The 22,416-nt window shown below is 54.9% G+C and overlaps 5 protein-coding genes across 5 annotated transcripts; 1 reads left to right on the top strand and 4 right to left on the bottom strand.

The window, feature by feature from the left end:
- Positions 1-6,057: 6,057 nt before the first annotated feature.
- ETH1 (S-adenosylmethionine synthase) lies at positions 6,058-7,388 on the bottom strand (the record flags this gene model as incomplete). The annotated part of the gene is made up of 3 exons (XM_053177208.1): positions 6,058-6,519; positions 6,572-7,237; positions 7,326-7,388. 3 exons carry the CDS (start codon positions 7,386-7,388, stop codon positions 6,058-6,060), a joined length of 1,191 nt encoding a protein of 396 aa, XP_053038804.1.
- Positions 7,389-9,556: 2,168 nt separating this feature from the next.
- Positions 9,557-10,631, top strand: COL26b_004329 (uncharacterized protein; the record flags this gene model as incomplete). The annotated part of the gene is made up of 2 exons (XM_053177207.1): positions 9,557-9,604; positions 9,786-10,631. The coding sequence occupies 2 exons, from the start codon at positions 9,557-9,559 to the stop codon at positions 10,629-10,631; spliced, it is 894 nt and encodes a 297-aa protein (XP_053038803.1).
- Positions 10,632-11,049: 418 nt separating this feature from the next.
- COL26b_004328 (uncharacterized protein) lies at positions 11,050-11,559 on the bottom strand (the record flags this gene model as incomplete). Its single annotated transcript, XM_053177206.1, has 1 exon — positions 11,050-11,559. One exon carries the CDS (start codon positions 11,557-11,559, stop codon positions 11,050-11,052), a length of 510 nt encoding a protein of 169 aa, XP_053038802.1.
- A 1,539-nt stretch (positions 11,560-13,098) lies between these two features.
- On the bottom strand, positions 13,099-15,805 carry COL26b_004327 (uncharacterized protein; the record flags this gene model as incomplete). Its single annotated transcript, XM_053177205.1, has 2 exons — positions 13,099-15,030; positions 15,077-15,805. The coding sequence occupies 2 exons, from the start codon at positions 15,803-15,805 to the stop codon at positions 13,099-13,101; spliced, it is 2,661 nt and encodes an 886-aa protein (XP_053038801.1).
- A 4,873-nt stretch (positions 15,806-20,678) lies between these two features.
- COL26b_004326 (uncharacterized protein) lies at positions 20,679-21,887 on the bottom strand (the record flags this gene model as incomplete). The annotated part of the gene is made up of 3 exons (XM_053177204.1): positions 20,679-20,771; positions 20,827-21,559; positions 21,688-21,887. The coding sequence occupies 3 exons, from the start codon at positions 21,885-21,887 to the stop codon at positions 20,679-20,681; spliced, it is 1,026 nt and encodes a 341-aa protein (XP_053038800.1).
- Positions 21,888-22,416: the final 529 nt, after the last annotated feature.

Below are 22,416 nucleotides of genomic sequence, written 5' to 3'. Positions count from 1 at the left end.
GTGCCAGACAGTTGGAAGAACGGCTCCGTGTACAGAGCAAACAGGTGGTGTGGATCCAGCCGACCACCATCGCGTGCGGGAGGAAAGAAAAGGCAAGGATGGGAAGGAGGCAACTAGAGACAGCGGAACGCATCCCGTTTCCTTTGGTCTCTGACCGTGTCGTCCTTGTGGTTGCATTGGTTGCAAGTCTAATCCATAGGCCTCTGGAATGGTCGACAATGCATCAAGCAAGTGAAATACACCAAATGAGCAGAAGAATGAAGAACTACACGGACGCAAATAATCGCAGAAGTATATATATTCAAGTCTGAAAAGGCAAATATGTGTATTTGGAAGAGGAGATCTAAAAGCCCTGGGGTTTTCCCCCACCAACTCCTGCAGTCAGGAAGACTGCTGACGACCGCACCAAGCCCAATTCTCAAGCTATAGTGAACAAAATGATAGTGAGAAGCTTCAAGACATGTCGTTGGTAAATCTCTTTCGGAAGCGGGAAAGCTGTCAGAAGGGTTATACGTCGTGTCTTGCCCGTTTGCTACGGGTCTGCTCCAAAGGTGCCGAGTCTGACCCACGGCGTCTCCTTTTCGGTGATGAAGGTGAAGTCGTTGCAGATGATTCTGTACTTTGCGAGGGCGAAGGTGGCGTCCACTTTTGTATGGGTGTTCTTTGGCGAATGATATCGTTGATTATTGATTCGGTGCCAATGACGTTAGAGGAACCTTTGATGGTGATACCCGCATCAACTTCCAGCTTCAAAGGTCTTGGCCGTCCGTTCTCATCAATCAGAGGTAGTCCGGTCGCCCAGTCCTGGCCCTGAATTGCTTCGACGACGGCCCTTGCGATGGAGTTGGCTTGCTCGGATGGGGAAGAAGGTAGTGCGATGAGATTTCCGTCAGACGCTATGTTGATGCGCGTGGAAATACGCAGCGAGATTGGTGACAACTCCTCGTGGTCGTCGTCGCTAAATTGGCTCGAGAATGACACCTCAGGGCGTGGCGCGACTCTATGTGGAGCGGTTCCATATGAGTCGGAACGTCGGGAGAGGGAGGCGGCAAGGCTATCGATGATGCTTGGCTTCATCGGCGGCGTATAAGCTGGAGGCTGTTCTGAAGGACATGATCGGGCCTCTTTGACGATTGGCGGAGAACCAAGGCCAGTCACAATGGATAAGGGCTCGGTTCGCATTCTTGGGGCTTCAGAATCCATAGTCTGGTGTAGTTGTCGGGGTTGAGATGATTTTGAAGTAAGGCAGATGGGTGCTGCTAGATGGCAATCTGTGTACATTGATGGCAGGTAGACAATCGCTACGAGCTGAACGATCAAGTAGGTTGCATTCAAGAAGGACGGAAAGGATGCCGTTGGGTGAGCTTTAGAATAGGAATCTTGTGGAAGTGGCTCCAACATGATTATATACCTCCAGACGATTGAGAAGCCAGCCCATGCGGAAGGAAGGGTCGGCTTCTGTAACGGGGATGTGTCAAATAGGAAAGTGAACAAGGGCAGGAAGGAAAGACCGAACGTTTAGGTCATGGTTTTGAGGCATCAGCACCCAACCGGCCCAGAAACACAATGTAGGCGCCCATAATAATGGAATGGAAAATTAAAAAGGCAAGCAGTCTTGAGACATTGACCATGCAACATCTTACAGCATCTCCCTGTTCAGGGATTCATCAACACCGCACAACCCCCTCTTGAAGTTTTACTCCACCTGGAAGTCCCCAGGCGTTCGGTTTGGTCCCACAGGTTGGCCCTGGCGATGTCTCTAGCATTGTTGCTAACTTCAATCTGGCTTTGAGGCAAGGTTTAGAAGGCTTCCCACGATTGTCCCCATGGCTGAGCCATACCACCCGCGTTCTTAGCTTATATTCCAACTCCCCTGTCCGCAGTCGTACATGGTAGGCTGCCCCAAGACTTAATGCAGAAACGCGATGGAGTGACACGAGCAGTTGATACAGATGCAGACGCAGGGCCTGAAAATCACTTCCACATTGTTTGGCCGCTCTTACCAGGGGGTCCTTCGACACGGATAGGAAACGTGGAAGCTGGCATGCCCACAGACTTACAACCAACAGATCCAATGAATAAACGAGATCGCGGAAAAGACGCCGCACCACAGCCCGAACTGGCAACATCTGACGGCCCGCGGATGAATGCATCGGCAAGTTATTGTTGTCATTGGAAAGTTGCGCTGCTGATGGTGTGGAACAAGGGATAGGGGTTGGGGGATGAAGTTGCCCACCACGCCGGGCGGCACGGAAAATGCCCCACTTCGCCGAAATCCCTTGCCATTGTCCCTGCACTCACTTCCTATTGTTCTCCGTCTACGTGGCGCTGAACCTGGCATCTTCCAACCACCGGCCCCGCGGCCAGAACCACACCCGTCGGCCGCCCGTGGACTGGGCCACCTGCTGAGCCAAGGCAATTCAGCCCGCGATCCCCCTTCAACATCTCAGGCAGGCCTGACGCAAGCCTGGATGCTCTTCCATTGACCAGTTTCTTGGGGCTTCATCCCCTGCCGCATCTCCGGCCACCCCAAAAGTAGCCGAAGGATGTGTCCACCACCCCGGCCGGACAAACTGCCCTGCCAGATCACCATATATACCACCAACGAGGATGGTTCAGTCAAACTATAGCTGATTCTTGAGTCCTTGGTGCGCATGGGCTCTACGGATACACCAGTCACCGCGGCCAATCTCATTTCCGAAGGTAGCAGTAGCATTACTGATTTCGGAGACTTAAGGATCCAACTTCTGTTGGAAACCTTTGGTATCGTGGGACCAGAGACGAGGGACCAGGACAGCCTTGTAATGGTTGACACATTTCCAGAACTTCACCCTCGGGTGGTGGAATTCATTCTAACCGTTGATCGGCATATGACATATGTAAACGCAGGCATTAGCTGTGGCTTCCATGTTCAACTGCCTTGAGAGAGGACGAGGGGTGGACATTTCCCGAGAAGAGCAAACACACACGGCATGTGCTGCATTCACCCGGGGCGGGTAGCCAGTATATTCTTTGGCACAAGTAGTCGTGGCGCAAATTGTTTTGATCCGATGCTGTCGGGCATTATGTCAGGTCATGTCAAATCATGTCGGTCACCTTTGCCTTTTCCATGGATGACTATCTCATTATGATGCGCGCTACAAACCCGTACATGCGTGCCGTTGTGTATTCATCATTCACTCCTCAAGCCACGCACCATATGGAAGGTCAGACTAGAATATGCCTCCTGCTGATGTCAGTCTTTCCACGGTGACCCCCCTTAGTTAGCGCTGTGATATGCACCTCCTCCCCTCGCTAGCCAACAGCCATGGCCAGACCCACGTCCATGCCATCGGGTCGATAGCCATATCAAGCCCCAGTCCCGTCGAGAGAAACGCCGCCAAAGACCCGGGATCGACAACGGCGTGCCAGGCATACTAGCGCTGGTCCGGCACCGTGCCGGGGTTGTCATACCGTCGCTTCTTCTCGCACTCGCTTACCTAGGCACCCAGCCTTGGGCTCGAGTGATGCCCAAAAGCCTTCCTTTTCCAAAACTTTCGACTGGTGGCTATGCAAGAGCGCCACCTGAGACCAGATAGATGCTTTGTCTTGAGCAAGCCGGAGCAACCACCTGTTGCGTGTCAGTGACGTCTCCCATATGAATGAGTCTGGCTCAAATATAGAGCGTCGCACCGCCTTTGCTTCCCCAGTTTTCCCCGGAGAAGACTACCGCAAGGGAAGGGGTTCTCCAGCCGAGGTGTCAAGAAACGCAAACTGCCGTTCGGCGAAGTGGTACACAATGCTTGTTTGAAAAAGGCAAGGCTGCCCCAAGGCTCGTGCTGACCCGATTGTTGTTGACGCCAGACCGAGCGTGATACAAAGTCCCCGGCCGTAAATTGAGTTGTTTGGGTGGTACGAAGGTTTCTCGACATTATCATCACAGGAGGTACGACTGGAGTTCTCTTGTTGGTCCGGCTCGTGACGGTTGTACGAGCTTCAGGTTGGGTTTGGGAAATTCGTCGTCCATCGAATTGTCATCATGTAAGGAAGACGGTCAACGGAGGATGCTCCGGCCGTAACTCTCGATGAATGGTTTTTGAGTGTCTTTCAGCGGTCGACTCGAGGCTTTGATGCTCTTGAGCAGGTATGATGACGCTGGCGCTAGTAAATAGGACTGAATTCAGCTGCTACTGCTACCGGAATATGCCACGTAGCTTGCTTTGAGACATTGACGAGTAGAAAAGCCGTTGGCTCAGCTGGACGTTTTGCAGCTCGAGTCTACGGGCTCTGGATGGATTGCACATTCATTTGTAAGTAGCTGAAAATCAGCCCCAAGAAGTCGGCCTCACTGCCTTAATCATGCCAGGCCTTGAGATAGGTGGTCCATCGTGTCGAGGCGGTTTGAAAGAATGCCTTCAATGTCCTTGTTAGCGGTTTTCCGCGCCTTCAGCATGAAAGACTGAGTATGATGGTCACCTGCCCCTAGCCCCCTTTCCTCTAATTTGCGCAACTTTGCGGTGGTGATAGAGGTAGCAGAACTACTGCTCATTTTCACCTTACCCTTCATTTGTCCTACGCTTGGAGTGCACTTATCCATTCTTAACAAAGCCATGATGTCTTCTACGCGATGGGCACGAGAAGAAATGCGTACAAATCGGAAGTTTTCCTTTAGAATATCTAGGGCCGGCCTTGAAACATTTCTTGCTCTAAATCTGCGTCGTCACGGCCTCAAGCGACTTTGTAACAATTTCTTAATGAGCTAGTCGAAGGCTTTCCCTAGGACTGCTTTAGAGGAGATTCGAGGGTGGTAAGGGGTGCTGGACTGGCCTTTATGAATGACTCAACTCTAAGCTTTAGTCTGCCTAGACGTAGATATCAGTGGAGGCGTACGACAGCCCGAGTTCCACCAGATATTGAGATAGTGGCGCATATATGGGCCACATCCCAAAAGCACGCCATCGCGAACCTATCCAGACGTCTCTGCGAGACTACCAAGACTACCTACCCCACGCGGAGCTGACTCCGATGAGTGTGGCCCAGAGCTCAGACCAACATACATTCATTCTGAGACCGTCCACCCGGATGGGTTAGACGCAACGGTTGGCGGCATGGCGTGCGCTGTGCGTCATGCCGTTGAGAAACAAGTGTCCCCTTCAGTGTTGAGACTTGGTTCTCAAGACGACGACATTCCTTGCCTTCAAAGTTCTATGAAGCGGTGAGCTCTACGCAGGATCACAAGGATCGAGACTGCCTAATTTTGCTGTGCTATAGCGACACTTTATAGCTAGTATTGTCGTTCTCGTCGTTGTGATCGCTGTCGTTATCATCGTCTCTCGTCGTCGTCTACTGTGGTCCCTGGTCGGAGTAACTTAGCACACGGGAAATATAGTATCTCTAGCACAGGAAAAATAGGCAGTCTCCGGATGCACCACGTTGTGGAAGAATACGGCGCGAGGTATCCGAGAATCTCTCTCTATTCGAGTAGCCAAATGGTCTACCTATCTACAAACCTCCCCACACCCATAGAGCCGCCAGAAGGCGTACCCCCTTTCTCTCAGCCCCAGCCATTGTGCCATAACCGCAAGAGATGGATCGGCTAGAAAACCAGGAAAGAAAAGATGTTGAAGTTCTTTTGTTTCCCCGTTAACGCCAATGTAGATGCTTTGTTTGTTTGCCCCTTTCGAACATTCCGAAGGGTATCTCTCATAATGCATTCGCTCTTTTTTCAGAGTCGGAAAAAAAGGAAAAGGAAAATTCAAAAAGATGTCGCAACAGGATATGCTCCTGTTGTTTCCCGCTCGTTTGTCTTTGTTGAAAGACGCCACCGCTCCCGTTTGACCATAATTTTTGGAGAACACCTGGTGAAAAAAGAAAACCCTACCCCATAAGACCTCGTGTTGCCTTTACCCGCAAAGGCTTAAAACCGGGATTCGTTGAGAACCGTACGCCATGTTTGAGTACCTGTCCGCATGAATATCAAAATTATTATAAACGTCTAGGTCGTTGCAATGCAGGAAGCTTGTTGAAGGAATCCTGCTCGGTCCAGCGCTGCCATGATGGCGCGTCACCTCAAGCCGCTTAGAACTTGAGAGCCTTAGGCTGCTCCCAGGTGAAGGTCTGGTTGGTGCCGAAGTGGCCGTTCTTGGCGGTCTGGAGGTAGATGGGGCGGTCCAGAGAGAGCTCGCGGACAATGACACCGGGGCGGAGGTCAAAGTTGTTGCGGATGATCTGGACGAGCTCGTCGGAGGTCTTCTCAGAGGTGCCGTAGGTGTCGACGTAGATGGAGAGGGGCTCAGCAACACCAATGGCGTAGGAGAGCTGGACGAGGGCACGGCGGGCGAGGCCGGCAGCGACGAGGGACTTGGCGATCCAGCGGCCGACGTAGGCAGCAGAACGGTCGACCTTGGAGAAGTCCTTGCCGGAGAAAGCACCACCACCGTGGGCACCCCAGCCACCGTAGGTGTCGACAATGATCTTGCGGCCGGTCAGACCGGCGTCACCCTGGGGACCACCGATGATGAAGAGGCCAGAGGGCTGGATCTGTGGAAGGGTTAGCAGCTGCAGTTGAAACAAGCGACTGAACGTTACTCACGTGGTAGATGGTCTTGTCATCAAGGTACTTCTCGGGGATGACCTTCTGGATGATCTTCTCCTTGATCTCCTTGCGGAGCTGCTCAGTGGTGATCTGCTCAGAGTGCTGGGCAGAGACGACGACGGTGTCAACACGGAGGGGGATAACGGCACCGTTGTCGTGCTTGTACTCAATGGTGACCTGAGTCTTGGTGTCGGGGCGGAGCCAGGGGAGGGAGCCGTCGCGGCGGGCAGCAGACATGGCAGCGTTGAGCTTGTGGGCGAAGAGGAGGGTGAGGGGGAAGAGCTCAGGGGTCTCGTCGGTGGCGTAGCCGAACATGATACCCTGGTCACCAGCACCGAGCTGCTCGAGGGCCTGCTCGTAGTGGAGACCCTGGGCGATATCGGGAGACTGCTCCTCAATGGCGACGAGGAGGTTGAGGGTCTTGTAGTCGAAGCCCTTGGAGGAGTCATCGTAGCCGATGTCCTGGACGGCCTTGCGGACGACCTTCTGGTAGTCGAGCTTGGCCTTGGTGGTGATCTCACCGAAGACCATGATCATACCGGTCTTGGTGGCAGTCTCGCAAGCGACCTTGGAGAGGGGGTCCTCAGCCAAGCAGGCATCGAGGATGGCATCGGAAACCTGATCGGCGATCTTGTCGGGGTGACCCTCACCGACGGACTCGGACTACACCGGAAAGGTTAACCTGGGATCGGAGATTTTCTCATCCCAGACCGCCTCGGCAGTTTGTTGGGAAGCGCGGAGAGATGCTTACGGTGAAGAGGAAGGTGCCCTCGTTGTAGTGGCGGCCAGTGCCGTTGACTCCGTTGGCAGACATTGTGATTGTAGCTTTGGGGGGTTTGGGAAAGGATGAGGTGAAGAAATGGGTGGAAGATGTCGTGAGGGATAGGTTCGGTACGGTGAAAATATACCGACGCGGGGCACCGAGGGGCTCTGAAGATAGCAGGAAAAGAGCTACTTCTGGGTTGAGGGGTTAGCTTTCGTGGTTGCTATAGTGGAGCAAAAGCAATCACAGCCCGGAAAGCTCAATGGTTGCCTTGCAGAGATCAATTGGCTTACCTAGAAGATAATGGACGAGGTGAAGTTGACGAGTGTAGTGAGGGAAAGGAGATCAAAAAAACAGGAGTGGAAGATGTGGCCGTTCGGGTTTTAAAAGAAGAGTGCGCACCTTGGGACGGTTGGGAAGAAATTCTCGCTCTCCCCTCTGCCTCTGTCAAAAGCTCAAGCGGATTTGACGCACTATTCGTGGGAGACCTGCACCGAGAGCCGGAGGAGAGGCAAGGTACTTTGTGGCGCATACAAGGCGAGCAGGAGGGGCATGTACTGCATCCCGCCGACCCCTCCATCCCTATGTACCAGCCCTGTCGAAAGCCATGTCGAGGGGGGACCCAAAATTCTCCAGATTGCGCCATCCTCACGACTTTCTCCCTTGACCGCCTTCCAGCAATTCACTTGCCCCTCTTGAGGCCACCTAACAATGCCAATAGACCGCTGCAAGAGCCAGTAACAGTCACCAACTTGGGGGTGGAAGGGAAGTGGTGTCGAGGTCCTCCACCACGTAGCAGCGTGTCCGGGGCCGGCCCAGCCTCCATCGTCGGATTTACACAGTGACTGGGATGCACACCTCAACGCCGTCCCTCATCCTCGTTTGCCCGAAGGAGCTCGGGCTTCCCAATTGCTCAAGTGTTTCGTTTTTCTACTGCTCTCGTCTATCAAGGTTTGCTTGCCTGTCCTTTCCGTGCCGCCTCAAGCTCGCCTCCAGCTGAAGAACCCATCGCGCACTTGCTCTGTTCAATCACGGAGTTGAAACCCTCTGGAACTCTATTGTCTTTTTGACTCGCCCGGTCTCGCCCTGTCACCAATGCATTGTCTGACAACCTGTTGCAGAGTCTCTGGGTCAGCAATTAGTCCAACTGCGCCGCTTCCTCTGCGCCATAGATACACACACAAAGATCCCTTTCCTGAGGGAAAAGGAAATCCGTTTTCGCCCCCAGATATGCAACGGCACGCGCCGGATGGCAGGCAACACTCCAGCGTCATACAGTACTAATTGACGCAAGGTTAAGTCCCTTCCTTCAACCTGTTGGCCGTTGACTCCCTCGGTGCATCTCTCCTGCAGGACTCGCAGAACTCGCCTTCCGAGAGAACTGCGATTTTGCGCCCCCATCTTCTCGGCCATCCCTCTGATACATCAACGTGTGTACCTCACCCGCGCATGCTTTGGCAGCAGGGGTGTAGAGGGACTTGTCGACATTGTTGAATCGTCAGACAACTGAGAAACCCCTGTCGAAACGGAGCTAAGCCTGACGCAGAGCTCTACTGTAGCAAATCCTTAATCTGGGTGGTGAGAATGTGCCCCTCTCGCGCCTCACACGTGCGAACGGCATTGGACCGAAATTCCGCAGCAAGCCGTGTGGCCGCCCATTGTGCTCTGAGTGGGCGACCGGCGAGCAACGAGGGGGAAAAGAGAGGGAAAAAAAAAAAAAGAGAAGGCCAGCTGCAGTCAGTCACCAGTCAGGTACCTAGTCAAATGCCAGCCTTATCGCAAGCTATCAATCAGGAAAAAATTTCCCCTCCATCACCCAGGACCCCGGCCACCGATTACAGACTGCATACGACATTCTTGTGCTTCAATCACGTCGTACAAGCCACGGTCTTTGCGTCTAGCCTTCACTGCCTTACCTTATACCAAGTTGACCGACTCGAGGTGGCGCGCGCGAACGGCCGATCACCGCGACCCTTGACGCGCGCCCGTTCCTGCATGGCGGGGTAATCCATAGAAAAATTGCCCTCCTCCAAAACGTCCGACAGTGACTTTTTTTTTTGGCCGATCCTTGAATCAGCATCAAACTTGTGCAGAGAACCGGACAGTCAGCAAACTCTCTCCCACTCCCGTCCCTCCCGCTGTGCCTGAACTATCTTTCCCTTGCATTCCCGCCCGCTATCCCATCAATCTCTCCGTCTACCACACCCTTACACGCCATAATGAGCAAGTACGGCGTGATGGTCATGGGCCCCGCCGGGGCCGGCAAGGTGAGTTCGCTTCATCCCAAACACGTCCCTCTCCATACCTTACCTGGAGCACGCTCCGTGCCGAGTCTCGGTCTCAGCCACGGAGCTACCTCCGTCCCCGGCTGTTACAGGCCGTCGACTGAGCCTCCTCTCCAGGCCGATTCCGACCCCGATAGCTTATGCTGACGCCGTTCCCTCCCAGTCCACCTTCTGCGCCTCCCTCATCACCCATCTGAACCTCAACCGCCGCTCCGCCTTCTACGTCAACCTCGACCCGGCCGCCGAGTCCTTCGAGCACGCTCCAGACCTCGACATCAAGGACCTCATCTCCCTCCACGATGCCATGGAAGAGGTCGGCCTGGGCCCCAACGGCGGCCTCATATATTGCTTCGAGTTCCTCATGGAGAACCTCGATTTCCTCACTGAGGCCCTCGACAACCTGACAGAGGAGTACCTCATCATCTTCGACATGCCCGGCCAGATCGAGCTCTACACCCACATCCCCATCCTGCCCGCCCTCGCCCGCTTCCTCTCCCAGCCGGGCTCCCTCGACATCCGCCTCTGCGCCGCCTACCTCCTCGAGGCCACCTTCGTCGTGGACCGCGCAAAGTTCTTCGCCGGCACCTTGAGCGCCATGTCCGCCATGATCATGCTTGAGATCCCCCACCTCAACGTGCTGTCCAAGATGGACCTCGTCAAGGACCAGGTGCGCAAGAAGGACCTCAAGCGCTTCCTGACGCCCGGCTCTGACCTGCTCGACGACGACCCCGTCGCGGCGGCCTCGGGCGAGCTCGACGACGGGAGGGGCGAGGTCCACGACCGCGACCTCGTCATGCGGGGCAAGAGCTTCCAGAGGCTGAACAAGGCCGTGGCCGGGCTGATTGAGAGCTTCAGCATGGTCAACTACCTCAAGCTGGACGTCACGGACGAGGATAGCGTGGGCGCCATTCTCAGCTACATTGACGATATCATCCAGTACCACGAAGCGCAAGAGCCCAAGGAAATGCACGACGATGAGTACGAGCCTCAGGAGGACAACGACGAATAAGGATCATGTGTGTTTGGGGCATTTTTTGGTCATGGAGAAAATATACCATAAGAGGAGGGGAGACGGGTCGAGAGGCGAGACAGGTCGCGACGTAGTAAAGGGACTTGGCTGCTTGCATAGCGCTGGCGTTGGTATTGATTTACATTGACTCATTCATAATCGTATCCGTCTGGCAAGTGGGCCAGACGTTGCTCCTCTGTAATCCTGTATCGCATGTGCCGTCGTCCTCGGCTGCGATCATGCTGCTTCGTCTCTTCGTGCGGGGGGCCCTGTATACCCAATCTGGAGTATCCTCCCAAAGTGACTTCCATGACACGCCATCTCCACTGTCGTAGACTCTGCAAGACAGCCTGGACGCGTATCGTCTTTCCAACATACTCTGCACAAAACCCTTCCTACCGCGACACCATCTCCCCATTCACCGGAATTTCCTCCCTTGAGACTGCGTCTCCTCCTCGTATCTCTTATACTCCGAAATCCAGACGTCCTTCACCGCGGCCGCGAAGCCGACAACCTTGCCGCCAACGACGACCGCGTCCCTGGCCGTCTCCCAGACGCCCCTCTGCACGACGGCGGCCAGCACGGCGACGACGGCGCCCCAGAAGGCCACCCTGAGCACCAGCGCCGTCCAGAAGGCGACGATGCGGCGGATCCAGTTGAGCACGACGACCGTCGCGGCCAGCAGCATCAGCAGGATGCCGAACGACACCAGCTCGGGGGATTCTTGCAAGTAGGCGAGGGTCGCGTCGACAGCCGGGGCGACGTAGGGGTAGAGCGTGTCGAAGGCGCGGCAGGCGGCGAGGACGGCGTGTTGGCGCGCGACTTGGAGCGGCGAGGAGGGGTGGAGGGCGTTTTTGTGGATGAAGTCGACGGCCTCTGGGGGCAGGAGGGAGCGGAGGACGAAGTTTGCAACTGAGGGCTCGGCCATTTTGGACATTTGTCGCGGGTGTGTCTGGATGCGTTGACGGGAGATCGGTGGGGTCGTTGCTGCTGCTGTCGTGGTGCTTTGTTGTTGTTTTTCCCTCTCTCTCCCCTATCGCGAAGTTGGGTGTGTATGATTTTCTTTTTTTTCTTTTCCTTCTTTGGATTGTAGCTGCGTATTGCTATGACTTTGCTGGCGGTTGGCTATCCTTTTGCAAATAAGGAGGTGTGAGCCTTTATTTGAACAGCAAGGCTGCCTGTGAACAGATTGCTCTTGTCTTCGTAGCAGACTTGGCGCAGCAGCAGTACAAGCAAAAGCAAAAGCAAAAATGTCGCGGTATGCGGGTGTGAGGTTGTAGCCGCGCGCAGGAAGAACAGGACCCTTGGAGCACGAGCCTGTTGGCGATATGTGGTGTAGCCCGGTCGGGGTAGCAGTGGTTGTCGTGTTATTTTCAGTGGGGAACAATAACGGTGGCTGTCTTTGTCTGATGGTGTCCCGGACATGTGGGTTGGTTGGTAGGCAGCTGAAAGGATTGGATGGGATTGCATTGGCTACTTGCACCTCCTCCGATTTAACAATAAGAAGACAAAAAGAAGGCAATACCAGATAAGCAACCCATTCATCACATAGGGGAGCAACTAGACTGGTTTATAGGCTTGAACCAATATGCCTTGTAAACAAAACAGCGACAAACTCGTCACGTTGCACGCAGACAGAAACTTTCATATGTCATGTTGATGGGCTTGTGCTTAAGCTATGTCCTAGCTTCAGCTTCGGCTTCGACCGTACGATAATAATCCCAGTCTCCTCCCCAGGCTCGATGCTCCATCTTACATCGAAGCCAAGAGAGTGTATCGACGCCGGCAAGAGGCTTCTGCGGCACATCTTGAAGATGTCTCTGAGTACCGAAACATCACTCGCTGTCTAGCACATGCTTCTTCTGTATTCGCCCTTCTCCGCACGGGTCTCGGATCCATCGCCTCTTCCCCAATACATTCCCAGAGACCTCGAAAGTCGTAGTAGCACCATGCATCATCACATGTGAAGACGTCATCTAACTTCCGGCAGAAAACTGCCAAAACATGAATTGCAAATTGCGCTGTTGTCGATGACAGTCGCCCACACCAAATCTTGATACACGTTCCCAGCACTGGTGTTCAACCCCTCAGCCATAGACTGTCTCTTAAACAAAGGAAATGTGTGTGTGTCGCCATCTGTGATGGAAAATGGGGTACAAGAAGAGAAAATATGGCTTATGCACAGCCGTGAGAGAGATGGAGATAAAAAAAAAAAGTACAAGAAGGGTATCGAATCTAGGAAAACGGAATCGTGTCAATCAGCGCCGAGTGTGGAAGCATCCACCACACAGGCAACCCCTTCTCAACCGCAGCCTCCCGCCTTTTTTCATTTGACATTATCAGTTATTCGTTTTGACGCGCCAAATGTCAATGTCCTGACCAAGTCACTGTAGCCGCGCCATGCGGCCCTACCGCTGTGTGGTTACCCAGATACCCCAAACAGTGTTTGAACAAAAGAAGACCCCCCTCATGAAGTTTCACCCATGCCCTCCAAAATCTTGCGCGCCGTGTCGAGGCGCCTCCTGTACATCCGGCTCTCTGCCGATGCCTTGCCAGACTCACTCAAACCGAGGACGCAACGTCCCAGGCTTGCCACAAAGCGTTCGACCAAAATCTGGTCCTCCTTGGCGAGCTGATTCATAGGCGCAAGCTGGTCCGGTCCTCCAACGCTCTCCTTGTCGCAGATGCTGGCCGTCTCGCTCATGATAGCATCCGAAATGGTTCGCAGTTCCAGTTCGGGAGAGCCCTGTGGCGTGAGGACCCCACCAACGCTGACACGGGCCTTGCCAACCAACGGGAAGCTTCGATTAGTCCCAGTTGAGTCGAAAGACGCAGTCGATGGCCGGTGACCCATCGTGGCCTGAGTGCTCATGGGGCGACGGTAAGCGATAGAGCCCGCGCGCGCCCTGGTTCGCATCTGTTCAAGCACATCGCCGCCGTTGATGCTACCCACAACAGATCGTTTGGCAGTTGGGGGGCTCTCTGTACGCTCGCTGATAGGGCTCACACTTGGAGGTGTGAGAACGCCTTGTCTCACGTCTTCCTCATTACCACTGGCGCTGACTCGACTGGCTCGGCCTGAGTTGGCCGTCGCGAAGGAATCCATGGTCGATGTCGTGTCGCCGCTGCCTCGCCTGTTGTGGAGCTTGGGCCGGATCGACTCGTCGGAGGTTATGGGTCCACGGGTAGTTTCGACAGAGTCCTCAGAACTGAAACTTCCGCGGCGGCTTCCCTGTCGGGCCATCCGTTGTTGGCTGATAGTGCCCATGGCGCTGTGGAGGAAGAAGTGCTCGTAGTCGAATGCATCCTCTCGGTCTTCATGTGACACAGGAGTTTGGTAGGTGTCGTGGTACAGAGAGTCTCCACTCTCACTCTCATATCCGTCTTCTTCCTGTACCTGCACACTGTCCTCAAAGCCATCCTCGGTATGCATATCGGAAATGTCATCGTCAGGCTCGACGTGGGCGTTCGCTTCCATCGCATCGAGGGCCTTCTGGCGCTCCTCTTGGCGAACCGCCTCTTGCGCCGCTTCGTAGTCTCCAACAACCGACTTATCATCCCTGATTGGAAGCTCCTCTGGGGTGTCCTCGAGGGTGTTCTCAATCGGACCCTCAAGAGGCCCCTCGAGGGTCGCCTCTGTCTCTTTCGTCTGTATCTCGCCGTTGACGCTAGGCGCGTGTTCTTCATGCCATGGAGCCAATTCCGACGTCGCAGTGAGTGGCTCGGTCGGAGACTGCTTTTGAGAACCGGCATACCATTGGTCAACCTGGGCATGAGTAAAGGGACTGGGGGTTCGCAAGCTCTGAAGGCTGCGTCGGCGCATGGTATCCACCCGTGCCTGTTCTCTCAAGGATGAAATCTTGCCTTTAAGATCCAGCACTTGATCCTTCAGATCGCGCATTTGCGCTGCCGACGCAGAGCGTGTCAATGGTGGCTTCGTGGGGCCACCCAGAGCAGGACCTAAAAGACTGTCTCGCTTGGTGGTGCTATCGCTTCCGGAATGGAATTCCGTGGATACCTCATCCTCACCTAGAGTGTCTAAGCCAATTTCCTGAGCCGCCTTGTAACGCGGCTGATTGTCCCGCCCAGAGTTCAAGCGCTCAAGCGTAGCCGCATCATGGGTGATCTTGCGCGTAGAAATAGGCTGCCGATAACCTCCAGCAGCACCCATTGCACTGGCAGACCTCCTCGGGACAGCACCAGAGTTCACCAACTCGGTGTTGATGGAGGAATCGCTCATCATTCGGGCGTGCCCATGCGCAGAGCTCGGGGATGTCGCGGAAGAAGTAGATCGCATCATCGGCGGGGACGGTGTGGAGCCGGTGCCGTCGAATGAAGACATCGAGGGTGTTGAGATGCTCAACGAGCTTCGTGCTCTCGACAGATTACCCTCCATCGTCTATCTGTGTTAGTCGAGCCCGATCAATGCTCGCGAGGGCACTTACAGTGAGTCTACGCTTGGCATTTGCAAGAATCTGCTCAGCCCTTCGGCTTATCAATGCGGTTGAGTACCTATTTGGATCATTAAGAGATGTCCTTGTAGGTTGAGAGATGGCATGGGCCTTGTGAACGGACACATCATCTGTGTACGACTCCGCGACGCTCTCCTCATCGTCGCCTTGGAAGTTACTATCATCTACGCTGATAGCGTCGTCAAAGTCGGCGAACACGTTGTGGTCTTGTGTAGTAGTGATCGTGCTCGTGGACTCGACCGAGGATCGTCGCTCGTGCGCGCGCGCCCGCTGCTTGATGCTCTCGTACGCTTTCGTCGGCGAGGGGAATCGCTCGTCGGGAATCCGGCTGACGCGCCCTGTCCAGATCATAGAGGATGGACGCGAGGTCTTACCCGGCGTGCTCTCGGCCTCAGTTACCTCCCCGATATCTGACAGCATGGTACCGTTGCCATAGATGATTGGTGTCGCGGGGGTAATGGGGCCGGCGACGTATGCACTCGGAGGGAATTGGAATTGCATGTTCAAGTCGACAGCTTGCGAGTTCTTCCACATCATCAGAGGCGAATGCGACCGGTCGGGGGAAGAAGGGCAATCATAGTCGGGAAGAATCATGTCCGGGTTTGTTAAAGTAGGAGAGGCGGGCTGCGGGGGGTACGACGAGGTGGAGCTTGAATGAGCATGGCCGCTGTGAGCGGGAGCGTGAATAGCTTGCGTCGCCATGATTGCGGACTGGGTTGGCCAAGTTTTGCAAGCGATTCAGGTCCCGTGGTGTAGCCTCCCGCGCGTCGGTTTACCTGGATCGCGGGCGTTGATTGTCGTTACAGTGGCCGTGGAGTCGTGGGACGGGAAACGAATCAGACGCCAACCAACAGGGCGGGCTGACTGTAATTAACCGACGAGTCCTTCCTTCGTGGCGCACGCAACTCAATGGAGTGATTATTCTTGGTATACGAACTCCGGATGAGACGAATGCATTTGAGCAAAGTTTCGGGCAAGGTTCAACCGATCCCCCAAAGTCCAGCCAGGTCCGTGGGCCGTCCGGTCGTGGATTCGGATGGAACAAGACTGATCGGGTTTCCGTTTCCTCGGGGATAACTGCAGATGTCAAGTTTGCTGCAGTGCCAGCAGTTGGAACTAAAAACGCTCCAAGCCCGTCGCGGAAGATGACGGGCAGACAGGCTCAAAGGCAACGTGCAGATGTCGAGTAAAATGGGCGGAGATCGAGTCGTTTGGCAGGGCCAAGTAAGTAGGTCCGGGGCCCGATTTTAGATATGCGAAATAGTGGTGTCGTAGATATGCTGGGCGCTCCAGGTGGAAGGCGGATTAACGACGATAAGACCGTTTGCAGTAGCAAAGACGTCGTTCGTTGGGGGTTGGGGCGTATGCATGCGCAAAGCAAGCACAAACGAGCTGCCGGGTTCGGGGAGGCGGCCGGATTGAGAAGCTTTCGGTGTTGCTCAGCGCTCGATCGAGGATTCGATTCCCAGGAAACAAACGGCCAGGCACGGTTGACGTCGACGAATCTGGCGAATGGCCCCTTCTTTCCCTCCTCTTTTGAATTGTTCCAAGGTAGGTGACTGCTGTCTGGCTGGCTGCGTTGCGACGGCCACGAGTTTAAGGGGTTGCAGCTGGCGGTGGAGGACGCGGAGAGGCAACGGGATCCAGCAAGATGTCTAAAATGACCTGGTTACACGACCAATCAAGACAGGAAGGAGGCCGTGAGACATGCAGCCGGCGGCTTTGGAGGCTGTTCTTGTCTCTCGCTGAGGTGCAGTAGCAGCAGCGAGGAGCGACGCAACTGCACAAACCGCAAACCAAAGCGCAGGCGAGAAATACGAACAGAAAATTGACAAGCAGGTGAATGTGTGAAAGGGTGAAGTTGGTGGTGGACAGACGATTGTTCCCGGGTTGCTTTCGCAAGCTGATCTCGGCTGGCGGCCCTGGGCCAGGAAGATAAGATGACAGGCTGCGGGAGATGAGCAGCCCAGGGTTCGAGGGCACAAGTCGCCGGTGAAGAGTACAGGATGAGCGAGTGCAGGACCGCAGAAGGGCTCGAGAGCTGCAGACGTTGGAGACCTGCGGCGGCAGTTGAAGGTGCAGATGTATCCGTACCTTAACGCGTGGAGGAGTATGAAGGTAGGTAGGTAGGTAAGGTACCTTGCTTTGGTGAGTCCCGTCGGGTTGGTGGGAGATAATAGGTGGGAGCGGACGGGCGTGACAGACAGACGGACTTGACGCTTGACGGAGGTGATTGGCGAAGGCTAGACCACGCCGGAAAGACCGCGAAAAGTGTTCGTGGGTGCGCAAGTGCAAGTTCAAGTGCGATGGGTGACTGCCGAGAAGGCTCTCTGACTTTGGGAAGGATCGACGGAAGGCCGATTGAATAAGGCAAGTGATGAATGACACGACAGGACCCGACACGCACGGCTCAAGCAGCAGCAAATCGACAGTTGAGCACTTATTCGTACTGCGGTGCGGTGCGGTACCTAAGGTACCTTACAACGAAAGACGTTCCCTGCGTGTCGAAAGGGGCTCTTCTTTCGCGTGTTATGCCCAGGTCGCGTACCGCCGTGCCGCACATGCAGGTAAAGGTACCCGTGTCGTTGCCTATGCACGCTTTTGATAGCATTAATATCTAGTAGGCTGTAAGGAGTTTCTCTGTCGTGTCTGTCCCTCTCTCTCTCTCTTTCTCTCGCTTCATCAAGTCATCATCTTCGTGCCGTTGGTTATTAATTCCCAGGTTCCCTCCCCGTAGGCTCGACAGGCATTCCCCATGTCTGGCAACCCTTTCCGTTCGTAAAATTTTCAAATTTCTCGCTCCAATCCAAAAGCAAGAGTCCTTGTTCGCGGATCCTGGTTCTGGGCCGGTCCCCCCTGGACGGCACCCTTGGCTGCAGTGGCTTGCTGCATGGTTGCGCACATGGAGGGGGGACCTAGGGCCCGTCCTTCTGCTGCTGCAGGGCAGTTGCTGAGAAGTGAGGGCAGCCACCACCAATGCAAGACGATATCATTGCATGGGTTGAGTGAGTGTTCTGGGTTCCTGAGCAGTCTAGTCTGCGTTGGGCCAAGCGGCAGCCCGCCGTAGAGCGTGGTGTTTCTTTCTGCAAGCCCTGGGCATCGGAGCCTCTGCCCTGCATGCACCATCCTCCAAGGACTTGTTTGAGAGCTGCCCTGATTGGACCCCAAGCTCGAAGCTAATTAAAAGCAGAGCCCCGGTTCAAGTGTTCCTCGAGCATTGGCCAGCGGGTGTGCTCCGCGCCGGGAGTACAGCTCCAGCGACGGGCTTCATTGGGGGGAGACGAAAGAAACCGTTCCAAGTTCCAACCAAAGTCGGTGCAGCCTTGAATTGAATCTCATCGGAGGCGTGGCGCGCCCGAATTCAGCGGCAACCCGTCATTTCCAACGCCTCTCCCTCAAAGAACACTTCTCAGCTCTCAGCTCTCAGCACGACGCGTGCACTGGACGCTCGCACGGTGGAGTCTTAGCATCTCTTGTAAGGCGGATTTCGGCAATTGGCCAGCCTTCCGCATGCAGACCCTGATGGACCTCACGATTCCCAGGGCAGCTTGCAGCAAGACCCAACACTGCATCACTTCAGTGGGCGCCCCCAATTTCGCTGGACGTTCTCACGGAAACACTACACTGATCGAGCAGGTATCCATACGTAGCCACACTGAACGCCTTGATCCGTGGCCAATGTGCCATCCACAGCTCCGCGGCCGTCACCAATCAATCTCATTCTCGAGACGAACACGTCTGACCAAGGTGGTGGCCTGGCACGGTAACTTTGGGGATAAGCTTCAACGCAACCTCGCCCGTGACTTGTGGAGATGGGCAGAAGTGCTCTCGGCCCTTTGTTCAACGTGGACGCTGCACTACGCACGCTCTGCAGACTAACCGCTCTCAACTCAACGACCACAGCAATCCAAGAGGTGGCCGCATGTGACTAACTGACGGACTACTCGTGGCCAGCGAGCGGGCGCCGCGTGGAGTCGTGGCAGTCGACTTCACAAGTGTTAGGTAGGTTCCCAGCAGTCTGGAGCTGCGACTGTACACATTCATCCAAATACCCAGCCATTGGTGGAGCTACAATTCAATAAAACCACCATCAACGGCGCAACCGAGACGAAGTGCCCGAGCCTTCTGGAATGCTTCGCAATTTGCAGCTCCTTCGCAGACGTGCCGCCTCGTTGCTGTCCTCGGTACCACCGTCGCTTGCGGTCGTCTCTTGGATGCACTGTGTTGCATTCAACCCTGGCGGAATTTGCCTGTAACGCGCCTAGGCCCAGACAAGCGCCAGAGACACCAGTCACTAATCGCAATTCGTCATTCGCATGAGCAAAGGACTTGTTGAACTCTGAGGACAATTCGAGATACGAATGTCACCTTACGAACTCACATTCTTGGCCTGCCGTTCCCCCAATCCCCAATCACTCATCCGATGACGCTGTGCGGTGTCAATCTGCTACAGACTACCAGAATTGGCTCTTAACTCCTTGACTATACCCATTAGCACCTCGTTTATCTGGTCATTTTCTGCTCCTCGCATTGATTTGCGATGCCGAACCAATCTACGCATGCAATCGGATGCGATCTCACGATTTCCACCCAAACGGCGCCATCCTTGCAATGCTCAAACTGTTGGACAATGCCAGTGTGGGCGCACCCTCCCGGCCCGACGTGGGGAAATGTGAGAAATCTCAGGATGAAGCGCGCGCGAACACCGTCCCGAAACAGGCTCTCGTCCCATCCGCGCAGTCCCAGAAATGTCCGTCTTTCAGTCACGGATTGATCGTCCTCTGATCCCGCAGAAGCGATGCCGCGTTGACGCACAAAAGATCGCGACGTCGTTATGTCTTCCAGCACATCAAAGGCACGCGCCGGCGGTTGCGGCTTGCGCCCGGATCTCGTCGCCTATCTCGTTTGGTCTTGGTCTTTGCCTTGGCTGAGCCCCTTCTTATTTAAAGGTCTTGTTATTCTCCGAACTCGGTCCGGCCTGTAGTTCGCAAAGTGCAGCAGTCTGCCTTCTGGAACCCCATTGCTGGATCTCTCGGTAAATGATCGGGTCGTGAAATCAGCCTTCGCGGGCTATTTGGCGAACCTGCTCCTGTACACATGAGCCTTGGACAACTCCCTTCGGATTCATCGTCTGCAAGCCTGTAGGCAACAAGAGAGTGTCAGCCCGCTTGATTGTGGCTCGGTTGCGTCTCAGACCAGACATCATCACCCCCGACAGTCGATTCCGCATAGTGCTGCATGGAATAAGCATTCCGTATCTCTACTCATGACACGATTTCTAACTCGGTTCCCTCATGCAAACCCGACGGATCTCAATGCAAAACAGCAATCCCTCTGACAACGACACAAACGACTGTGCGTGTCTTGCTCTATGTTGAAATATCTCCGGCTAACCCATGTCTTGTATGCTTTTTCTTTGATTTTCGCCCGTAATGCAAGCCTCAGTGATCCTCCCGTATGACAAACGAGGTATAAACAATCAAAATGCCTTTTTTGTCCAAACCGTGTAACTTTTTTCTACGCAATATTGTCTTCCCTTGCGGGATCTTCTGGTGTAATTCCAAAATTCTCAAATCTAACCTTCGGTGAAGGCCTCGCTTCTGGCTTGCGCGGTGCTTGCGTCCTCGCTGCCGTTGTCCTTGGTCGTCGGGCGGTTGGCGATGAGGCGCTGCAGCAAAATCAGTAAACTCGCTTGATCTGTATCGGGCGGGGCAGCCACTTACGACCAGGTTTCTCAGCAGGCAGGCGATCGTAACCTTACCGACGGAGGGGACGTAGATGGCGGCCTTCTCCTTGACTGTGGGGGCATCGAAGTTGCGGAACGAGGAGAAGTTGATGCACACGGCACCCTCGCGGATGAGATCCGTGCTGATCTTGTACTTCTCGGCGGGGACGCCGCCGATGATGACATCGCTGATGGGGAGAACCTCCTCGAGGCCCCAACCCTCCTTGTTGGTGACCTGGTGGCGCGGCTGCTTGATACCCTGGCCACGGGTGAAGAGCTGGACGCCGGTGATGTCGACGGAGTAGACGGTGGCGCCATCGTTGGCGAGCAGCGCGGCCAGCGGGCGGCCATTGACCTCGGAACGGTTGATGACGGTGATGGTCTTGCCGAAGAGGCGGTTGCCCGGGGCGAGGATGGGGTTGTAGATCTGCAGGTGCTCGAGGATCTTGACGACGGCGAGGGGCGTGCAGGGCAGGATGGACTTGCGCAGGTTCTGGGGCGGGTCGAGGAAGCGGACGTTGTGGTACATGTTGTAGATGTGCTTGTGGCAGAGGCCCTCGACGTCCTTGGCCAGGGAGACGGTCTCCTGGATGTACTTGTCGTGCGTGGGGTTGCCGGGGAAGATGGGGTAGTAGACGATGATGCCGTCGACCTTGTCATCCTCGTTGGCCTCCTGGATCTTCTCCTCGAGCTGCTCCTTGTCGACGCGACGCAGGTCAAAGTTGAAGCCGCTGAAAGGGAAGGCTCTTGTTAGTCACCTTTGCACCTTTCATGTTCTGTGTGTATACGTGTTTTGTGTGTTCTCTCCTGCAAAGACGAAAAGGACCATCTTTGCGGGCAATGGCAGGGCTTGGCCTACTTCTCTACGCAGGTCTTCTGAGACCACTCGGCGTACTGGAGAGCAGCCGGGTCGTCGTTGGCAAGGAAGGCAACGAGGGTGGGCTTGAAGACGCCGCTGCCCTGGACCTTGGCGAGGGTCTCATGAACCTCAGCCAGGAGCTTCTTGGCAATGGTGTCGGCCAGAATGACCTTGCACGTCTTGGGGACTTCGGACGCCATGGCTGAGTCTGGATCTCCGGGAGACTTGAAATGCCTTCATATCGCGTCAGCTAGGGCTCTCTTCCCCATTGTCATTGGTATCACTCACTTCCGTTATCTGGAGGTTGAGTGAGTGCCTATCGGCTTCTATCCCCGGATTAGTACTGCCGTCTTGAAAGCCCCACCATCTTGGACCCCGCGATGCCGCATTATTGGGGTAAGATGAATGAGGAAAGGGGAAACTGACTGCCTAGAAGCGCGGGAGGTCTGCGGATTGAACAGGAAATGAGAGGCACAGATCCAGGATTTGAGGCCAGAAGACAGAATTGGCGCGGTTGAAGTGAGAAAAAAGATGGTTCCGTAAAATGACCGTGAACGGCTATGAGTATTTTGGAGTGGCACTGGCTCCGACTTCGACCTCCAAATTTTTTTTCTCTGCTGGCGCAGGACCCCGCGGCCCCTGCGCTGAAATTTACCCCTCCATAGACTGACCGCCCAATCAGGTCTAGCGCAATGTCACAATTGTTCATTTCCAACTTGAAAATGAAAG

Source organism: Colletotrichum chrysophilum, assembly GCF_026319265.1.
Source record: "Colletotrichum chrysophilum strain AFK26 chromosome Unknown scaffold_26, whole genome shotgun sequence".
NCBI classification, from domain to species: Eukaryota; Fungi; Ascomycota; class Sordariomycetes; order Glomerellales; family Glomerellaceae; genus Colletotrichum; species Colletotrichum chrysophilum.
This window is presented reverse-complemented; position numbering and strand designations above follow the sequence as displayed.